Source organism: Macaca fascicularis, chromosome 19 (assembly GCF_037993035.2).
Source record: "Macaca fascicularis isolate 582-1 chromosome 19, T2T-MFA8v1.1".
In the NCBI taxonomy this organism is placed as follows: Eukaryota; Metazoa; Chordata; class Mammalia; order Primates; family Cercopithecidae; genus Macaca; species Macaca fascicularis.
In genome coordinates, this window is record NC_088393.1 from 60264689 (window position 1) to 60286011 (window position 21323).

The following is a 21323-nucleotide window of genomic DNA, read 5'->3' on the forward strand; positions in this document are numbered from 1 at the left end:
TGGGTGCCTGCAGGGGCCACCCTTGTCTTAAGGCGCCGTTGTCCCCCAGGTCCCTCCTTGTGCCGGGCCCTGCTGCTCTCCAAGTCTTCCCTCTGCAGTCACCGCTTTCCCTGAATCAGTGTTGGGCAGGTCCCAGGGGCTTGCCCTATGACACCGGGTATTCTTGCCTGCCCAGCTCCACCCCCCGGAAAATGCGCTTCTCCGGGATGCAGGCGTCTTACTTCAAACCCCCAGAGTGGTGCTGGTGGCCAAGAGAACAGGGAGAACCACGGAAGGAAGGACACTTGGGTTTTTGGGGTGCTAGAGAGTGGGGACAGGGGAATGTAACAGGGAAGAGAGAATTTAACAGAGCAGAGGAGACGCAGAGATAAGAGGCGGTAATATACAGAGATTGAGGGCGATCAAAAGATTGGGGAGAAGGGCAACAAGAGGTTAAATAAGGACCGACGGAGTTTTGCTCTTGTTGCCCAGGCTAAAGTACAACAGCGTGATCTTGGCTCACCGCAACCTTCACCTCTGGGGTTCAAGTGATTCTTCTGTCTCAGCCTCCTGAGTAGTTATGATTACAGGCGAGCACCACCATGGCTGGCTAATTTTGTATTTTCAGTAGTGATGGGGTTTCTCCATCTTGGTCAGGCTAGTCTTGAACTCCTGACCTCAGTGATCCTCCCGCCTCAGCCTCCCAAGGTGCTGGGATTACAGGCATGAGCCGCCATGCCCAGCCTTTAATTTTTTTTTTTTTTTTTTTTTGAGACACTCTTACTGTTTCCCAGGCTGGAGTACAGTAGCAGGATCACAGCTAAGTGCAGCGGCAACCTCCTGGGCTGGAGTGATTTTCCCACCTCAGCCTCTGGAGTAGCTGGGACTGGAGGAGTAGCCTGGCTAATGTTTATATATATATATATATATATTTATTTATTTATTGAAACTCTCTTTGTCACCCAGGCTGGAGTGCAGTGGTCTCACTGCAACCTCCGCCTCCTGGAGTCAAGAGATTCTTGTGCCTCAGCCTCCTGAGTAGGTGGGGTTATAGGTGTGCACAACTATGCCCTGCTAATTTTTCTATTTTTAGTAAAGACCTGGTTTCTCCATGTTGGCCAGGGTGGTCTCGAACTCCTAACCTTGTGGTCTTCCTGCCCCGGCCTCCCAAAGTGCTAGGATAATAGGTGTGAGTCACCATGCCTGGCCTCATTGTTTTCAAAGTATGATATATTTTCAAATATTTCTCCTTTTACCCAAGATTTCATTAGATCTATATTTTTTAACCATTTAAAAATTGTTTCTCTATGAAATTGTGTTCAGTTTACATTGAGGACTGTGTGCTTTCTAGTCTTTATCATATATCAAAAACATTTTCTACTATGTGATACGATTTTAGGTTGTTTCAGTGTGTACTTGATAATGATATCAGGGACCTTTTTTCTTTACCCTAACATGAAAATTTAGTTGAAGTAGCCTATTCCATTTTCTTTTGTCATCAGAAAAAATGGTGATCTGTGAGCTTCTAAGTAAGTGTCTCCCTCAAGTTTCTCTGGTCCATAATATTCTCTACAGATGTTGAAGGGTGGAGTGGATTGACTTGGAACCTTGGTTTAGCAGAGCCCATATGTTCATGAGAAAAGCATTTGCTCAGATCTCATTTCTACAGCTGCCTCTTTTTTAGTGTTTCAAAGACCTATTGCTATGTGTGCACAGTCGTGCATATTTTGAACATTTTTTTGGGAGTGAGTAATTATATGTTTGGGATTGGTGCCATCAGAACCTTACAACTTGAAAGAAGTTTGCTTTGCTCAGGTATATAAAAGATAGTCCTGGAATTTTTGTTTGTTTTTCTTTGAGATGGAGTCTTGCTCTTTCGCCCAGGCTGGAGTGCAGTGGCATGATCTCAGCTCACTGCAACCTCCACCTACCGGGTTCAAGCAATCCTTTTGCCTCAGCCTCTCAAGTAGCAGGGACTGTAGGCGTGAATCCCCAAACCTGGCTAATTTCTGTATTTTTAGTAGAGATGGGATGTCACCATATTGGCCAGGATAGTCTCGAACTCCTGACCTCGTGATTCACCCAGTTTGTCCTCCCAAAGTGTTGGGATTACAGGTATGAGCTACCTTGTCTGGCTGCCTTTTTTTTTTTTTTTTTTTTTGTAAGATCAAGTGTTACCCTATCACCTAGGCTGGAATGCAGTGGCACAATCTTAGATCACTGCAACCTCTGCCTCCCAGCCTCAAGTGATCTTGTATCATCCTCCCAAGTAACTGGGACCACAGATGCATGCCATGAGCTCTGGCTAATTTTTTATTTTTGATAGAGATGGGGTTAACTATGTTGCCCACGTTGGTTTCAAACTTCTAGGCTCAAGTGGTCTGCCTGCCTCAACTACCCAAAGTGTTGGGATTACAAGGGTGAGTCACCACTCCTGGCTGGTCTTGGAATTTTCTAGAGGGGAAGACCAAGGCAGCCTATTGGGCCTTCCAGGCCATCAACATGGGAATCAGCCACACCTCCTTCCTCCTCACCTCGGAGCTTCTCAGGATAACTTGGGGAGATGTCTCCCGCCGTGAGCCTCGGTGAGCCCACCTGGAACATAGAGGTGAGGAATACGACCAGGAAAGCTCAGTCAGAGTGACACTGACCCCTGAAATGACTGACAAAATACAGTGAGTGGCTTTTCTTCTGGGAGAGGTTACTGCTCATTTTAAACTCAAATTTCTTTTTTTTTTTTTTTTTTTTTGAGACAGAGTCTGGCTCTGTCACCCAGGCTGGAGTGCAGTGGCCGGATCTCAGCTCACTACAAGCTCTGCCTCCCAGGTTTACGCCATTCTCCTGCCTCAGCCTCCCAAATAGCTGGGACTACAGGCGCCCGCCACCTCGCCCGGCTAGTTTTTTGTATTTTTAGTAGAGACGGGGTTTCACCGTGTTAGCCAGGCTGGTCTCGATCTCCTGACCTCATGATCCGCCCGTCTCGGCCTCCCAAAGTGCTGGGATTACAGGCTTGAGCCACCCTGCCCGGCCTTAAACTCAAATTTCAAGTGGATTCCAGCTCTCCAAGATGAGCAAAAACAGGGGATTAGACTCAAATCACCTTGAACCTTATCATCTCAGAGCTTTCAGCCACCTACACGACTCCGTGTCCCCTGCAGGCCTCGCCACTGAGCTCTACAATCCTGTGTCCAATTGTCTCCTCAGCTCTCTCCTGGGACATCAAACAGGCATCCCCACCTTCAGGTGTCCATAAGTGACTTCCTAAATCCCCAAACACATTCCCTTGCAGTCTGCACAGCTCAGTTGAGAGTGACTGTGTTCTTCCAGAAACTTAGCCGAACTTGACAGTATGTGTTTTAAATATGGGAAAGAAATTACATTATTTGTAAGTGTTGTAATTTATAATATAAAGAGAAACTTACATGTATATGTGAAAAGAGTGAGAAGATACATCACTTCCAATTTTTTTTTTTTTTTAAGACAAATTTTCACTCTTGTGGGCCAGGGGGAGTGCAATGGCACGATCTCGGCTCACTGCAACCTCTGTCTCCTGGGGTCAAGGAATTCTCCTGCTTCAGACTGCCGAGTAGCTGGGATCATAGTTGACTTTCAAAATTCTTTTGGGTTGTGGGAGAAAAATGTTTGAAGACCGTATCCCTATGTGTCTGTGCCCCCAGGACCTCTCTGACCTCATCTACCTGTGCCCTCCTCTCTTCCACTGCTCCAGCCACATGGGTCGCTTTCCTTTTCCTGCTGCTGAGGTTGCTCCTGTCTCAGGGCCTTCGCTTGAGCTGTCCCTCTGTCTAGGACTCTCTGCCCCTCAGCTGCAAGTGACAAGCAGCCTTTCTTTGCTAGGTCTGTGTTCTGATATCATCTTCTCCGGGTTTCCTTTGTGATCTCCCACAGCCCCCCGTTTGACATTGCAGCTGTGAAACCAGAAAATCTTACACAGATCTCAGTTAATTTAGAAAGTTTATTTTGCCCAAGGTGGTCGGGGCAGAGCTTCATTTTACACATATTATGGAGACATGAGGCATCAGTCAATATATGTAAGAAGTACATTGGTTTGGTCTGCATGGTGGCCAACTTTAAACAAAGGCAGGAAGACTTGAAGCAGGGTGGGGGCTTCCAGGTCACAGAGAACTGAGGCACAAATGGTTGCAATCTTCTGAGTTTCCTTTTTTTTTTTGAGATGAAGTCTCATTTTGTCACCCAGGCTGGAGTGCCGTGGCAGGATGTCGGCTCCCTGCAACCTCTGCCTCCTGGGTTCAAGTGATTCTCCTGCCACAGCTTCCCAAGTAGATGCCCCGATCATTTCTGTATTTTTAGTAGAGATGGGGTTTCACCATGCTGGCTGGGCTGGTCTCCATGTCTTGACCCCAAGTGATCTGCCTGCCTAGGCCTCCCATAGTGCAGGGATGACAGACAGTCCTCAGCCACTGTGCTGGGTCCTTCTTTTGAGTTTCTGATTAGCCTTTCAAAGGAGGTCCTCAGATACGCATCTATGTGAGGGAGCAGAGGGGTGACTTTGAATAGAAGGGGAGTCTTGTTCCCTAAGCAGTTTCCACCTTGACATTTCTCTTTTGCTTAGTGATTTGGGGCCCCAAGATTTATTTTCCTTACAGCCCAACCTTCATCCCACCTCTGGTCCACATTGACTGTTCTGTGTGATTTTTTTTTTTTTTTTTTTTTTTTTTTGAGACGGAGTCTTGCTCTGTCACCCAGGCTGGAGTGCAGTGGTGGGATCTCAGCTCACTGCAAGCTCCGCCTCCCGCTTCAAGCAATTCTCCTGCCTCAGGCTCCTGAATAGCTAGGATTACTGGTGCCCACCACCATGCCCAGCTAATTTTTTGTATTTTTAGTAGAAACAGTGTTTCACCATGTTGACCAGTCTGGTCTTGAACTCCTGACCCCGTGATCCACCCATCTCTGCCTCCCAAAGTGCTGGGATTATAGGCGTGAGCCACCGTGCCTGGCCTCACTGTGATTACTTTTGTGCCTTTGCCATCCACTGTCTGGATCCTGGTGAGAACAAGGCCCCAAGGGAAGAGCAGAGCCAGAACATGGGGCTGTGCTGGGCTCGCCCCTCTGAGTGGAGCTCAACCCTGGCTTCACATTAGACTGCAGAGCATTTTACAAATAGAGCATTTGTGCTGCTTTAGCAGGGATTCTTATTCTGAAGGGATGGAGTCCACCCTCAGTAATAGCTGCAGTGGCCCAGGTGCTTGTCATCTGTGTGCAGCATTGAGCATCGAAGCTCTGTGTCCCCCGTTTCTGAGGGCTGAGCTCAGCCTGTGATCCACAGAGATGAGGGGCTGTTCTCTGGATGGGGTTTGGTCAGGGATGGGTCTGTATCCTGAAGGGGAGATCAGTCCAGCCCAGCTGCCCCCTGCTGCCTCGTGTGTGGGGGCTTCTCCAGGAGGGGAGTGAGATCTGAAGACCGGGGTCAAACGTACACTTACGGGTCTTCCTGTGGGGCTTTCTTATCTCTGCATGGTCTCTGGTGCAGTGGGCAGTGGGGGACCATCTTTCTACAGGGTGAGGTCTCCCCTGTTCATGTGTTTTTGTCACGGGAAGGGAGTGAGTCATTTCTAACATGAAGTCTTTTTTTCACATACAGGATTGATTTCTAAAGACTCAGGTTACGTGAGGAAGCAGCTGAGAAGAGGAAAGGAAAGGAGCCAGGCATGGCCTTTTCTCAGGTGAAGTGATGTTCCTCTGGGGATTAATCTGTCTCTCTCCTTTCTGAAATGCCAGGTATTGTAGTAGCCAGTCTCTTCTGAGTCTGAAGCATTTTGCCTGACAGGTTCGCTCACACTCACCCATGCCTGCCCTCAATTCCTGTCACCTGCTCTGAGATTCTGTCTCCTGTGACCCAGTGACATGAACTTGGGAAGAGGCTCTACTGGGCATGGTTGTGGGAAGGGCTCACACCCCATCTCTACTAAAAATACAAAAATTAGCTGCATGTGGTGGTGCATATCTGCAATCTCAGCTACTCAGGAGGCTCAGGCAGGAGAATCACTTGAATCCGGGAGGTGGAGGTTACCGTACACCGAAATTGTGCCACTACATTCCAGCCTGGGAAATGGCGTGAGACTCTGTCTCAAAAGAAAAAAGAGAGAGAGAGAGAAGGTGTCACTCTGTGGCTTTGTTCTGGAGTACAGTGGCACAATTCAGAGTTTACAGCAGCCTCAAACTCCTGGGCTCAACTAATCCCTAATTTAACCCCCCAAAGAGCCTGAATAATAGACATGGGTCACCGTATGTATGTATGTATGTATGTACATATTTCTTTATTTTAAGATGGAGTCTCACTCAGTCACTAAAGCTGGAGTGCAATGGTACCATCTTGGCTCAATTTAACCTCCCCCTCCCAGTTTCAAGCAGTTCTTCTACCTCAGCCTCCCAAGTTGCCTGGACTATAGGCACGCACCACCACACTCAGCTAATTTTTGTATTTTTAGTTGAGACGGGGTTTCATCATGTTGGTTAGGCTGGTCTGGAACTCCTGACCTCATGATCTGCCTGTCTCAGACTCCCTAAGTTTTGGGATTAAAGGTGTGGGCTACTGTGTCCGGCCTTATTTTTTATATTATATTTTTATTTTGTTGTCCAGGCGGGAGTGCATGGTGCAATCATAGCTCACTATAGCCTTGATATCCTGGCCTCAAGTGATCCTCCTGTCTTGGCCTCCCAAATTGCTGACATTCTTGATGGCAGATAGCCAGCCCGGCCTGACTGCACGTTTTTGAGATGGAGTCTCGCTCTGTTGCCCAGGTTGGATTGCAGTGGCATGATCTCAGCTCACTGTAACCTCTGCCTTCTGGCTTCAAGCAATTCTTTTGCCTCAGCCTCCCGAGTAAGGCATTTGCTGCCACGCCTTGCTAATTTTTTTGTTTTTTTTTTTTTTTTTTTTTTTTTGAGACAGAGACTTGCTCTGTCACCCAGGCTGGAGTGCAGTGGCGCAATCGCAGCTCACTGCAAACTCTGCCTCCTGGGTTCATGCCATTCTCCTGCCTCAGCCTCCTGAGTACCTGGGACTACCGGTGCCCACCACCACTCCCAGCTAATTTTTAAAAAATTTTTAATAGAGACAGGGTTTTACCGTGTTAGCCGTGATGGTCTAGATCTCCTGACCTCATGATCCGCCTGCCTCGGTCTCCTAAAGTGTTGGGATTACAGGCGTGAGCCACCGCGCCCAGTCTTTTTTTTTGTATTTTTAGTAGAGATGGAGTTTCACCATATTGGTCAGGCTGGCTGAACTCCTGATCTTGTGATTCTTCCAGCTCGGCCTCCCAGAGTGCTGGGATTATAGGCCTGAGCCACCGTGCTTGGCCAAACTCTGCACTTTTAATGACTCATGGTGGAATGGGAAGTGGAGATAGGCATCAGTGGTACAGGATGCTTTATTATATCATTGATTTTATTTTATTTTATTTTATTTTTGAATTGGCTCTCATTCTTTCACCCAGACTGGAGTGCAGTGGTGTGATTTCGTTTCCCTGTAGCCTCTGACTCCCGGATTACAGTGATTCTTTTGCCTCAGCCTCTCGGGTAGCTGGGATTAGAAGTGCACACCACCACGGGTATAATGGCATGATGTGTGTGCATGAACACATAGATGGATAAGCCCATGGTTTATGTAGGAAACACATTTGCAATAAGTTTTATTTTTTATAATAATTGTAATGATTTTAAGTATTTTTCATTGTTGTCAACTATCATCATAATGAGTTAATAGTAAGAAGGGGCCAGGCTTGGTGGCTCACGCCTTTAATCCCAGCACTTTGGGAGGCTGAGGTGGATAGATCAAGATGTCAGGAGTTCAAGACCAGCCTGGCTAAGATGGTGAAACCCCGTTGCTACTAAATATACAAAAATTAGATGGACACAGTGGCAGGTACCTCACACCCCAGCTACTGGGGAGTCTGAGGCCAGAGAATGGCTTGAACCTGGGTGGCACAGGTTGCAGTGAGCTGAGACATTGTGCCACTGCACTCCAGCCTGTGCAATAGAGTGAGACTGTCTGGGAAAAAAATAAGAAGTATCGTGAAGGATTATGTGCATACCTGTGTGTGTCCATTCAGTGACCTTGTAGGATGCTCCATGTTCTTACCCTTGGACCTTTATCACATTCTCTACACTGGATAGACTTGTGTTAGTGTCAGTTTAGTTTAAAGCTGTGTCTGTTACTTAGGTGTTTATGTTCACATGTGAATCCCAGACATCTGGATTCGGGTGCTCGTGTTGATATTTTTAGCTATTTGATTTGTGGCAAGTTTCCTATAGTGTGTGTGATGCAGCTGTCTCCAAGTACAGATCTTTCTTCATGGGATAGTATGTTATTTTGTGGCCTAAGACACGGGAAGCACTTAGAACAGTGTGTAGCACATGTGAAGCATTGAAAAATGTTAGTCATGGCTATTGCTGTGATCATGACAGTTTTTTTTTTTTTTTTTCTTGGAGATGGAGTATTGCTCTGTCACCCAGGCTGAAGTGCAGTGGCATGATATTGGCTCACTGCAACCTCTGCCTCCTGGTTTCAAGCAATTCTCTGGCCTCAGCCTCCTGAATGTCGGGGATTACAGACACCCACCACCACGCCCAGCTAATTTTTGTATTTTTAGTAGAGAAGAGTTTTCAGCATGTTCCCCGACTGGTCTCGAACTCCTGACCTCATGATCCACCTACCTCAGCCTCGCAAAGTGCTGGGATTACAGGCATGAGCCACTGTGCCTGACCAATCATGATAGTTTTTAGATTCATACTTTTCTTTCAAAGACATTGCACTTTGTCCTCTCTGAAACAGCACTTGTGTTTTAGCTCACCTAGAGACTAAATGTCACCTGTATGTGGAACGTAATATCTGACATATCTGTAGAGAAAACTCTGTGGTTGTTTGTTTTTTTTTTTTTGAGATGGAGTCTTTCTCTGTTGTCAGGCTAAAGTGCAGTGGTGCGATCTCGGCTCACTGCAACCTCTGCCTCCCAGATTCAAGCGATGCTCCTGCCTCAGCCTCTTGAGTAGCTGGGAGTACAGACCCACAACATGACACCCAGCTAATTTTTTGTATTTTTAGTAGAGACGTAGTTTTGTCATGTTGGCCATGATGGTGTCAATCTCTCAACCACATTATTTGCCTTCCTTGGTCTCCCAAAGTGCTGGGATTACAGGCGAGAGCCACTGCCCATCACTGCTTTTTTTTTTTTTTTAGATGGAGTATCAGTCTGTTGCCCAGGATGGAGTACAGTGGTGCACAATTGGCTCACCGCAGCCTCCATCTCCTGGGTTCAAGTGATTCTCCTGCCTCAGCCTCCTATGTAGCTGGGATAACAGGTGCCTGCCACCATGCCCGGCTAATTTTTATATTTTTAGTAGAGATAAGTTTTCACCACGTTGGCCATGCTGGTCTTGAACTCTGGACCTCAAATAACCTGTGTTGGCCTTCTGAAGTGTTGGGATTACAGTCATGAACCACCACGCCTGACCCTGTGTTTCCTTTTTATTTATATAGTTTTTATATTGTCCATAAAATCCAGACTTCCCTAATGACTGATCGGATCTTAACATCTTTCAAGGAAAAGTATAATAAAATGCAACTATAGGGAAAAAATATTCAAAAATACCTTAACTTGGTTTTGTCAGAACATGGTCTTTGATCAAATACATACTTATTTTCTCTTTTCTCATTTCCTGTGAAGGTGATAACTCCTCCATAATGTTTTGTGGAAATGTGTGTTTCATTTTAGGGACGCTTGACTTTCAGGGATGTGGCTATAGAATTCTCATTGGCAGAGTGGAAATGCCTGAACCCTGCGCAGAGGGCTTTATACAGGGAAGTGATGTTGGAGAACTACAGGAACCTGGAGTCTGTGGGTGAGGAAAATGTCCCTGTAGGCCTGAGGAGTCTGCTGTTGTCTATCTTGGCTCTTCCTGGTTTTGTATTCTCTTTTGTGATTTTGCCCCATACATGTTTGTTTTTGTTTTTGTTTTTGTTTTTTGAGGTGGCGTTTCACTCTTGTTGTCCAAGCTGGAGTGCAGTGGTGTGATCTTGGCTCACCATAACCTCCGCCTTCCAGGTTCAAGCGATTCTCCTGCCTCAGCCTCCCAAATAGCTGGGATTACAGGCATGTGCCACCATGCCCAGCTAATTTTGTATTTTTAGTAGAGACAGGGTTTCTCCATGTTGGTCAGGCTCATATCTAACTCCTGACATCAGATGATCCACCCACCTTGGCTTCCAAAACTGCTGGGTTTACAGGCATGAGCCACCGTGCCCAGCTCATTCTGGTTTTTGAGAAGCATCACAGAAGCATCTCTCACTGGCACTGTGACAATGTTCATCTCATAAACTAATGATCATGTTCTCTAAGTAGCAGTCAGTGGTGTTGAAATTCCTCCCAGCAAGGACGTCATTCGGGCTCACAGCCTCCTATGTATGAGGCTCTTCACTGAACTCTTGCTCATTTCACATTTTCATACCAATATGTGTCATTGTTCTTTTTTTTTTTTTTTTTTTTTTGAGACGGAGTCTCTGCCGCCCGGGCTGGAGTGCAGTGGCCGGATCTCAGCTCACTGCAAGCTCCGCCTCCCAGGTTTACGCCATTCTCCTGCCTCAGCCTCCCGAGTAGCTGGGACTACAGGCGCCCGCCGCCTCGCCCGGCTAGTTTTTTGTGTTTTTTAGTAGAGACGGGGTTTCACCGTGTTAGCCAGGATGGTCTCGATCTCCTGACCTCGTGATCCGCCCGTCTCAGCCTCCCAAAGTGCTGGGATTACAGGCTTGAGCCACCGCGCCCGGCCGTCATTGTTCATTTTTAACAAGAAAACCTCTGTTCAGTTTTTTGTAGGATCAACCCTGTAGCAGATATGGTTTTAATCAGTGTTGTTGAGGGAGGTTGTGAGATTGAATGAGGTTTCCATAGTTTAATTCTACTGTCATTTCCTTAAGATACACAGTGGCTTTCAAGTTGCTCGTTTCTATGGTTTTTTTTTGTTTGTTGTTCGTTTGTTTTGAGTCAGAGTCTCTTGAGTGCCGTGGTGTGATCTTGGCTCACTGCAACCTCCACCTTTTGGGTTGAAGTGATTCTCCTGCCTCAGCCTCTTGAGTGGCTGGGATTACAGGCATGTGTCACCACACTCGACTAATTTTTGGTAGTTCTATTCCAGATGGTGGTTTCACCATGTTGGCCAGGCTGGTTTTGATAGCCTCATCTGACGTGATTCGGTTGCCTTGGATTCCCAAAGTGCTGGGATTACAGGCATGAGCCACTGCCTATCCGAGTTTGTTTTTAATGCTGAATACTATTCCATTTTATGTGTGTACCACATTTTCCTCATATATTTATCTGTTGATGGATATCTGGGTTGGTTTTTTCTCTTTACTATTATAAATAATACTGCCAGGCTGGGTGCGTTGGCTCATGTCTGTAATCCCAGCCCATTGGAAGGCTGAGGTGGATGAATCACCTGAGGTCAGGAGTTTGAGACCAGCTTGGCCGACATGGTGAAACCACATTTTTTTAAAGGTATAGTTTCTTTTTTTTTAAGATGGTGTATTGCTCTGTCACCCAGGCTGGAGTGCAGTGGTGCAATCTCAGCTCACTGCAACCTCTGCCTCCCAGGTCAAGCAATCTCCTACCTGAGCCTTCTGAGTAACTGGGATTACAGATGTGCACCACCATGCCCGGCTAATGTTTTCTATTTTTTTAGTAGAGACAGTGTTTCACCATGCTGGCCTGGCTGATCTCAAACTCCTGACCTCGTGATTCACCCTCTCGTCCTCCCAATGTGCTGGCATTACAGACGTGAGCCACTTCACTCAGCCTGGCTCTGTTTTCACAAACACATCTCTACCTACTCAGCCAGAGGATCCTTGTTCACCCCGTGGTCTCCTGCATTGCTCTATTGTACTCTTCATAGTTTACTTGTTTTGTGTGTGTGTGTGTGTGTGTGTGTATGTGTATGTATTTCTGGAATCTACACAAGGGATTTTGTTGAGTATATTCTTGAAACTAGGAATCAGAGGCATTTAACTTAATAGATGTAAAACTGCTTTCACCTCAGGCCACCATACTGCTGCTTGTTTGGATCTCGTTCATTCTTGTCCCTTGCCCATATTGTAATTTGCATAGTTAACCTTGGGTCAATATTTTACCATTGCTAAATTAGTTCCACTTTCCTCCAAGCTCAAGATTTGGTCTATCCTAGTGGAATTCTATTCCCACAGATGTGCACGCACAAAATTCGCTCCTACGTGCCAATTACTTCCTGCCTTCCACACTTACCCTTTCTTTCCTGGCCTTGCCTCACGTGATACATAGATCTGGATGCAAATACAGTTTCTTTCCAGTCTATTGATTTTGTAATGCTGAACACCCCAATTTCCCCGTGAGCCCCTCTCCTCCAACACTACTCTCACTGAGTAAGTCAAGACCTTGTTCATCCACTGGACAAAATTATAGGAGGCTGCCTGAATCAATGCGTGCAGGGCATGATGACTCAGCACATGATCCATGAGGGATGACTTGGCACCACTGTAAGCAGCACAGCTCAGCCCTTTTGTCCCAGCTCAGCCCTTGTATCCCCCTTGGTGTACTTCTTTCTGTTCTGCTTGTATTTTCTGTGTGCAGTCATTTACTGTAATGCCTGGGCTGACTATTGTGCCTAAGTAGATGTTGTGGGATCCTTCAGGTCCAGGATCAAGTCTTGTCCCTCACTTACCATATGTGCAAATTGGGATCATGTACATGAACACTGTGGGCCTGCTGTCGTTATTTGAGAAATTATGTTAATTTGCCTCCAGGGTTTTTGGTTTTTTTTTTTTTCTTTGAGATGGAGTTTTGCTCCTGCTGCCCAGGCTGAAGTTCAATGGCAGAATCTCAGTTCATTACAACCTCCACTTCCCGGGTTCAAGTGATTCTCCTGCCTTAGCCTGCCAAGTAGCTGGGATTACAGGCATGTGCTACCACACTGGCTAATTTTGTATTTTTAGTACAGATGAATTTTCCCCATGTTGGCTAGGCTTGTCTCGAATTCCTGACCTCAATGATCTGTCTATCTCAGCCTCCCAAAGTGCTGAGATTACCGGCATCAGCCACTGTACCCGGCCTCTTTTTTTTTTCTTTTTCTTTTAATGGAGCTTCCCTTTACTTGCCCAGGCTGGAGTGCAATGGTGCAATCTCTGCTCACCGCAACCTCCACTTCCTGGGTTCAAGTGACTGTCCTGCCTCAGGCTCCTAAGTATTTGGGATTATGCCTGGCACAAACCTGGCTAATTTTTGTATTTTTGGAGAGAGGGGGTTTCTCCATATTAGTCAGGCTGGTCTCGAACTCCCAACCTCAGGTGATTTCGTTCACCTGCTTTTTAAAACAAGTGAATACTATTAGATGACTTCATATACATTTTATACTACAGTCTCAACTTCCTTTGTTTAATAAGATTTGTCAGCCTTCAGTGATGTTAATGATGAGATGCCCATTTTCCTGTCTCACTCATCTCACTGTTCTGTCAGAAATAGCTTAGACTGGCCAGCTGCAGTGACTTTCACCTCTAATTCCAGCACTTTGAAAGGCTGAGGTGGTAGATGTCTTGAGGTCAGGAGTTTGAGACCAGTCAGGCAAACATAATGAAATCTTGAATCTACTAAATTAAAAGAAATTGGACGGGCATGATGGTTCATGCCTATAATCCCAAAATTTTGGAAGGCCGAGACAGGCGGATCACCTGAGGTCAGAAGTTCAAGACCAGCCTGGCCAACATGGTGAAACCCCGTCTGTAGTAAAAATACAAAAATTAGCTGGGTGTGTTGGTATGCACCTGTAATCCCAGCTTCTTGTGAGACTGAGACAGAAGAATCACTTGAACCTGGGAGGTGGATGTAGCAGTGAACCATGATCGTGCCACTGCACCCCAGCCTGGGTGACAGAGTTAGATTCCATTTCCCAAAAAAAAGAAAACAACAACAACAACAAAAAACAAATTAGTTAGCATGGTGCATGTGTCTGTAGTTCCTGCTACTCAAGAGGCTGAGGCACGAGAATCTCTTTAGGGAGGAGAATCGTGCCACTACACTCCAGCCTGGGTGATGAAGCATTACTTCATCTCAAAAACAGACAAAAAAAGAAATAGCTTAAACTGGAAAGCTTAAGACATAGCAATTTATTTCTCATGAATCTGGAAAGTGGAAAATCCAAGAGCAAGATGTCAGCTAGATTGGTTCTTGGTGAGAGCCTTCTTCATATAAATATGAAGTGTCATACTGAAGTGTCACATTTACACACTTCAGTATGATTTACCGTCTGTAGTTAATTAGAAACCTATTGGTGTTTATATTTTGTAGATATCTCTTCCAAATGCATGATGAAGGAGATCTTGTCAACAGGGCAGGGCAATACGGAAGTGTTCCACACAGGGACATTGCAAAGACATGAAAGTCATCACATTGGAGATTTTTGCTTCCAGGATATTGAGAAAGAAATTCATGACATTGATTTTCAGTGTCAAGAAGATGAAAGAAATGGCCATGAAGCACCCATGACAAAAATTAAAATGTTGACTGGGTGTACAGACCGATATGATCAAAGGCAAGCTGGAAACAAGCCTATTAATGATCAGCTTGGATCATGCTTTCATTCGCATCTGCCTCAACTCCACTTATTTCAGATCAAAGGTATAATTGCTAATCAACTTGAGAAGTCTACCAATGATGCTCCCTCACTTTCAACATTCCAAAGAATTTCCTGTAGGCCCCAAATCCATATTTCTAATAACTATGAGAGTAATTCCCCAAATTCTTCACTACTCGCACAAAAACAGAAAGTACACATGAGAGAAACATCTTTCCAATGTAATGAGAGTGATAAAGCCTTTAATTGTAGCTCAGTCTTAAGGAAACACCAGATAATCCATTTAGGAGACAAACAATATAAATGTGATGGAGTAAAACCTTACAAGTGTATTGAGTGTGGCAAGATCTTTGGTCATAATTCAGCCCTTGTAATTCATAAGGCAATTCATAGTGGAGAGAAACCTTACAAGTGTAATGAATGTGGCAAGACTTTTAATCAACAATCACACCTTTCACGTCATCATAGACTTCATACTGGAGAGAAGCCTTACAAATGTAAGGTTTGTGACAAGGCTTTCACGTGTCATTCCTACCTGGCAAACCATACTAGAATTCATAGTGGAGAGAAACCTTACAAGTGTAATGAGTGTGGCAAGGCTTTTAACCAACAATCAAACCTTGCACGTCATCATAGACTTCATACTGGAGAGAAACCTTACAAATGTGAAGAATGTGACAAAGTTTTCAGTCAGAAATCAACCCTTGAGATACATCAGAGAATTCACACTGGAGAGAAACCATACAAATGTAAGGTTTGTGACACAGCTTTCACGTGTAATTCACAGCTGGCACGACATAGAAGAATTCACACTAGAGAGAAAACTTACAAGTGTAATGTGTGTGGCAAGACCTTCATTCACATGTCATACCTCATATGCCATCGTAGAGTTCATAGTGGTGAGAAACCTTACAAGTGTAATGAGTGTGGAAGGACCTTCAGTCACAGGTCATACCTTGTATGCCATCGTAGAGTTCATAGTGGAGAGAAACCTTACAAGTGTAATGAATGTGGCAGGACCTTCAGTCACAGGTCATCCCTTGTATGCCATCGTAGACTTCATAGTGGTGAGAAACCTTACAAGTGTAATGAGTGCAGCAAAACCTTCAGTCGCAGGTCATCCCTCCTATGCCATCGTAGACTTCATAGTGGTGAGAAACCTTACAAGTTTAATGAGTATGGCAATAACTTCCGTCACTGGTCATCCCTTGTATATCATCGTAAACGTCATACTGGAGAGAAATCTTACAAATGTACAGTTTGTGACAAGGCTTTCGTGCGTAAGTCAGTCCTAGCAATACATACTAGAATTCACAGTGCAGAGAAACCTTACAAGTGTAATGAATGTGGGAAGGCTTTTAAGCAACAATCACACCTTTCACGTCATCATAGAATTCATACTGGAGAGAAACCTTACAAATGTGAAGCATGTGACAAAGTTTTCAGTCGCAAATCAACCCTTGAGACACATAAGAGAATTCACACTGGAGAGAAACCGTACAAATGTAAGGTTTGTGACACAGCTTTCACGTGGAATTCACAGCTGGCACGACATACCAGAATTCACACTGGAGAGAAAACTTACAAGTGTAATGAGTGTGGCAAGACTTTCAGTCACAAGTCATCCCTTGTATGCCATCGAAGACTTCATGGTGGAGAGAAATCTTACAAATGTACAGTTTGTGACAAGGCTTTCACGTGTCGTTCCTACGTGACAAAACATACTAGAATTCATAGTGGAGAGAAACCTTACAAGTGTAATGAGTGCGGCAAGACCTTCAGTCACAGGTCATCCCTTGTATGCCATCATAGACTTCATAGTGGTGAGAAACCTTACAAGTGTAATGAGTGCGGCAAGACCTTCAGCCAGAAGGCATCCCTTCTATGCCATCGTAGACTTCATAGTGGTGAGAAACCTTACAAGTGTAATGAGTGTGGAAATACCTTCCGTCACTGGTCATCCCTTGTATGCCATCGTAGACTTCATAACGGAGAGAAATCTTACAAATGTACGGTTTGTGACAAGGCTTTCGTGCGTAATTCACTCCTGGCAAGACATACTACAATTCACACTGCAGAGAAACCTTACAAGTGTAATGAATGTGGGAAGGTTTTTAATCGACAGTCACACCTTTCAAGTCATCATAGAATTCATACTGGAGAGAAACCTTACAAATGTGAAGCATGTGACAAAGTTTTCAGTCGCAAATCACACCTTAAAAGGCATAGTAGAATTCACACTGGAGAGAAACTTTTTAAGTGTAGTGAGTGTGGCAAAGCCTTTAGTGAGCAGTCAGTGCTTATTCACCATCAGGCAATTCATGGTTTAGGGAAAGTTGACTAATGTAATTGTGTCCGGAATTGGTGGGTTCTTGGTCTCACTGAGTTCAATAATGAAGCCACGGATCCTCGCGGTGAGTGTTACAGTACTTAAAGATGGTGTATCCGGAGTCTGTGCTTTCAGATGTTCGGATTTGTCCACAGTTTCTTTCTTCTGGTGGGTGCATGGTCTCACTGACTTCAGGAGTGAAGCTTCAGACCTTTGCAATGAGTGTTATAGCTCATAAAGGCAGCGTGGACCCAAAGAGTGAAGCAGCAGCAAGATTTATTGTAAAGAGTGAAAGAACAAAGGTTCCACAGTGTGGAAGGGGACCCTAGCAGGATGCTACTGCTGGCTGGGGCAGCCTGCTATTATTCCCTTATTTGACCCCTCCCACATCATACTGATTGGTCCATTTTACAGAGCGCTTATTGGCCCACTTTACAGAGAGCTGATTGATCCATTTTTACAGGGTGCTGATTGGTGTGTTAATAAACCTTTAGCTAGATACAGAGTGCTGATTGGTGCGTTTACAATCCTTTAGCTAGACACAGAGTACTAGACAGAAAAGTTCTCCAAGTCTCCACTAGATTAGCTAGATACAGAGTGCTGATTGGTGCATCCACAAACACTGAGCTAGACACAGAGTACTGATTGGAGCATATACAATCTTCTAGCTAGACATAAAGTTCTCCAAGTCCCCACCCGACTCAGGAGCCCAGCGGGCTTTGCCTAGTTGATGTTGCGCTGGGGTCGCAGGCAGAGCTGTCCCTCAGTCCCGCACGTCCACACTCTTCAGCCCTTGGGTGGTCGATGGGACTCGGAGCCATGGAGCAGGGGGCAGTGCCTCTTGGGGAGGCTCGGTCCACGGGGGAGCCCACAGGGCGGGGTTGGGCTCAGGCATGGTGGGCTGTAGATCCTGAGCCCTGTCCCATGGGGAAGCACTGAGGCCCCGTGAGAATTCAAGCATGGCGTAGTTGGGCTGGCAGTACTGGGGGACCTGGCGCACCCTCCTCAGCTCCTGGCCCAGGTGCTAAGTCCCTCACTGCCCGGGGCTGGCGGTGCCAGATACCCGCTCCAAGTGTGGGGCCCGCCAAGCCCATGCCCACCTGGAACTCTCTGTGAGCGCCGTGCACTGCCCCAGTTCCCACCTGTGCCTCTCACTCCACACCTCCCCACAAGCAGAGGGAGCTGGCTCCAGCCTCAGCCAGCCCAGAAGGCGCTCCCACAGTGCAGTGGCGGGCTGAAGGACTCCTCAAGTACTACCAGAGTGGACATAGGCTGAGGAGGCGCCGAGAGTGGGGGCTGCTAGTGCACTGTCACCTCTCATGATGTTTGTCACAAAGTCTTCAGTAATGCTACAACCATTGCAAATCATTGGAGAACCCATAATGAAGAGAGATCTTACAAGTGTAATAAACGTGGCAAATTTTTCAGACACAGTTCATACATTGCAGTTCATCAGCAAACTCATACCACAGAGAAACCTTACAAATGTCATGACTGTGGCAGGGTCTTCAGTCAAACTTCATCCTATGCAAAACAGGAGAATTCATACAGAAGAGAAAGCTCACAACTGTGGTGATTGTGGCAGAGCGTTTACTTCATGTTCACACCTCATTAGACATCAGAGAATCCATACTGTACAGAAATCTTACAAATGTCATCAGTGTGGCAAAGGCTTCAGTCCGAGGTCACTCGGACTGTCAGTAGGAAATTAAATATTTCAAACATCAAATATTTCAAATTTAAAGCTACAGACTTTTAAGTAATTCTGAGCCTTGAGAGGAACATGGTCATGCAACCTGAGTCCAGTGGCATGCAGGCTCAACTTCTACATGTTTTCCTGACCAGGCACGGTGGCTCACACCTGTAATCCCAGCACTTTGGGAGACTGAGGTGGGCGGATCACCTGATGTCAGGAATTATAAACCAGCCTGGCCAACATGGGGAAACCCCGTCTCTACTGAAAACACAAAGCCATTAGCTGGGCATGGTGGTGCACGCCTGTATTTTCAGCTACTTGGGAGGCTGAGGCAGGAGAACTGCTTGAATCCAGGACGTGGAGGTTGTAGTTAGCCGAGATCGTGCCACTGTACTCTAGCCTGGGCAACAGAGCAGGACTCCGTAACAAAACAAAACAAAATGTGCTATACAATTGAGTTTCCTAATATCAATTAAAATTTTTTTCATGTAAATAAGAAAGCTAAGCAGTCCCAGAGATAAGACCTCCTGGCATCATTGTCCCTTCTTACAGAGTGATAATGTAACTTTCCTTGAAGTGTATCAGTCTGTCACCAATCAAGCTACTGCAACCTATGCATTGGACTTGAATGGAAAAAGTGGTGATTCTGCTAAAGCTTCTCATCTTTCCTTATCTGTGTGAAACATTAATGTCTCTACTTCGGAACACTGACCCCATTCATTTGGAGTTGAGGTTTCCAGGTGGCTATTCTCATGCTTTGTGTTCAAATAAACTCTATAATTAATAATTGTCAGGCCTCTGAGCCCAAGCCAAGCCATCGCATCCCCTGTGACTTGCATGTATACGCCCAGATGGCCTGAAGTAACTGAAGAATCACAAAAGAAGTGAAAATGCCCTGTCCCTGCCTTAGCTGATGACATTCCACCACAAAAAAAGTGAAAATGGCCAGTCCTTTCCTTAAGTGATGACATTACCTTCTGAAATTCCTTTTCCTGGCTTATCCTGACTCAAAAGCTCCCCCACTGAGCACCTTGTGACCCCACCACTCCTGCCCGCCAGAGAACAACCTCCTTTGACTGTAATTTTCCTTTACCTACCCAAATCCTATAAAATGGTCCCACCCTTATCTCCCTTCGCTGACTCTCTTTTCGGACTCAGCCCTCCTGCATCCAGGTGATTAAAAAGCTTTATTGCTCACACAAAGCCTGTTTGGTGGTCTCTTCAAATGGACGCGCATGACAATAATGTATTCTAAATTTTATTATTTCCTGCTGACATCAGTTTCTGTCGGATTGTAGGAGCCTCACCAGAGAGGGCACCTGTCGCCATGTTGTAAAACACATTTGTCAAAAAGACATGGGTTAGGGTTTCTCCCCCTCCCTCTGGATGAAGCTAATTAGCTGACACAGATAGTCACCTCCATTACCAAGTAGAGCCAGGATGAACTATGTGTGATCAAGGGTGTTGTCAAGTCCTCTTCCCTGAGGACTGATTGGTGTTTATCTTGAAAACATGAACTTGGGTTGTACAGAACAGTTAAGTTTCTTTCTCTCTTTTTAACCTCTCAACTGTTCTCTATTTCCCATCACATTCTGGTATAAGGCTTATTTATTAATAAAACAGTTTTTATTTCTTTCGCTGTTATCGTCGTGAAGATGATATCTCATTTAAGGGAAGATTTTTTAGTTTTCAATTATATTTTCTCAACATTTAAAAGCGAAGTGAAGAGTATTTCTTGGGCCAGGCACAGTGGCTCACTCCTGTAATACCAGCATTTCAGGAGGCCGAGGCAGGCAGATCACTTCAAGTCAGGAGTTTGAGACCAGCCTGACCAACATGGTGAAAACCCGTCTTTACAAAAAATACAAAAATTAGCCGGGTGTGGTGGCGCGCGCCTATAATGCCAGCTATTCCGGAGGCCGAGGCAGGAGAATCGCTTGAACCCAGGAGGCAGAGGCTGCACTGAGCCGAGATCTAGCCACTACACTCCAACCTGGGCGACAGAGAAATACTCTGTCTCAAAAAAAAAAATAAATAAATAAATAAAAAAAAAAAGGAAAAGAAAAGAAAGAAAAGAAATTTAAAAAGAAAGTAATAGATCTCTTCCACAAATGTGCTAGGACAATTAACTGAATAACCACATGGAAACGAATAATGTTGGATCCCTATCTCACACAATCAAAATTTTATTTTAAAAATTAAAAGAGACAAGGAGGGGAGCCCTGCGGGAGGTGTGACTTTGTCGCCCAGGCTGGGATCCTCCCGCCCCTGGGTCCTCAGGCTCCTGCCCACCCGGCCGCATGCCTGCTGTGTTTAAGCAGCAGGTGGTGACCTCACTCCTCCCTGGCCTGAGCCCTCCATCGCGCATCCCATGCAGGGGTCCTCGGGAAGTCTCTGAAGCTGAGCACAGGGTGAACTCTCCCTTCTGAGTGAATGGAGAGTAGAAAGGGAGAGGATTTCTATTCTGTTCTCTGGGCCGTCAGCATGAAATTGTACGTTCTGCCCAGGCAGGGTTTTGCATTTCACATTCTAGTTTGCAACCCCGTTCCAGACAATTCCAGGGCTTTTGAATCTTGCTTCAGCCTTCCTGACCTCTCTGGCATCCAAAGTCCCAAAAATAGAGTCGCTGGGAGCGAGGCTGAGGGACCTGTCCCGCCCCTGCCCCGCCCTCTGCTGGTTCTAAAGGGCGAG

General features: G+C 45.7%; 1 protein-coding gene across 16 annotated transcripts in view; it reads left to right on the forward strand.

The window, feature by feature from the left end:
- The window catches only part of LOC102143881 (uncharacterized), a 107275-nt gene extending 87440 nt beyond the window's left edge, over nucleotides 1-19835 (forward strand). For 9 of the 16 annotated variants that reach the window (XM_074024473.1, XM_074024474.1, XM_065535800.1 and 6 more), the window contains 3 exons: nucleotides 5600-5681; nucleotides 9732-9858; nucleotides 14322-19835. In XM_074024473.1, the coding sequence (XP_073880574.1) occupies nucleotides 5667-5681; nucleotides 9732-9858; nucleotides 14322-16951 (2772 nt within the window). In that variant the 5' untranslated portion in view covers nucleotides 5600-5666 and the 3' untranslated portion in view covers nucleotides 16952-19835. Of the gene's footprint in view, nucleotides 1-2349; nucleotides 2400-5599; nucleotides 5737-9731; nucleotides 9859-14321 lie in introns of those variants that run through there. The other 7 variants (XM_074024476.1, XM_074024477.1, XM_015441952.4 and 4 more) reach the window with 4 other exon arrangements.
- The last annotated feature ends 1488 nt before the right edge of the window (nucleotides 19836-21323 follow it).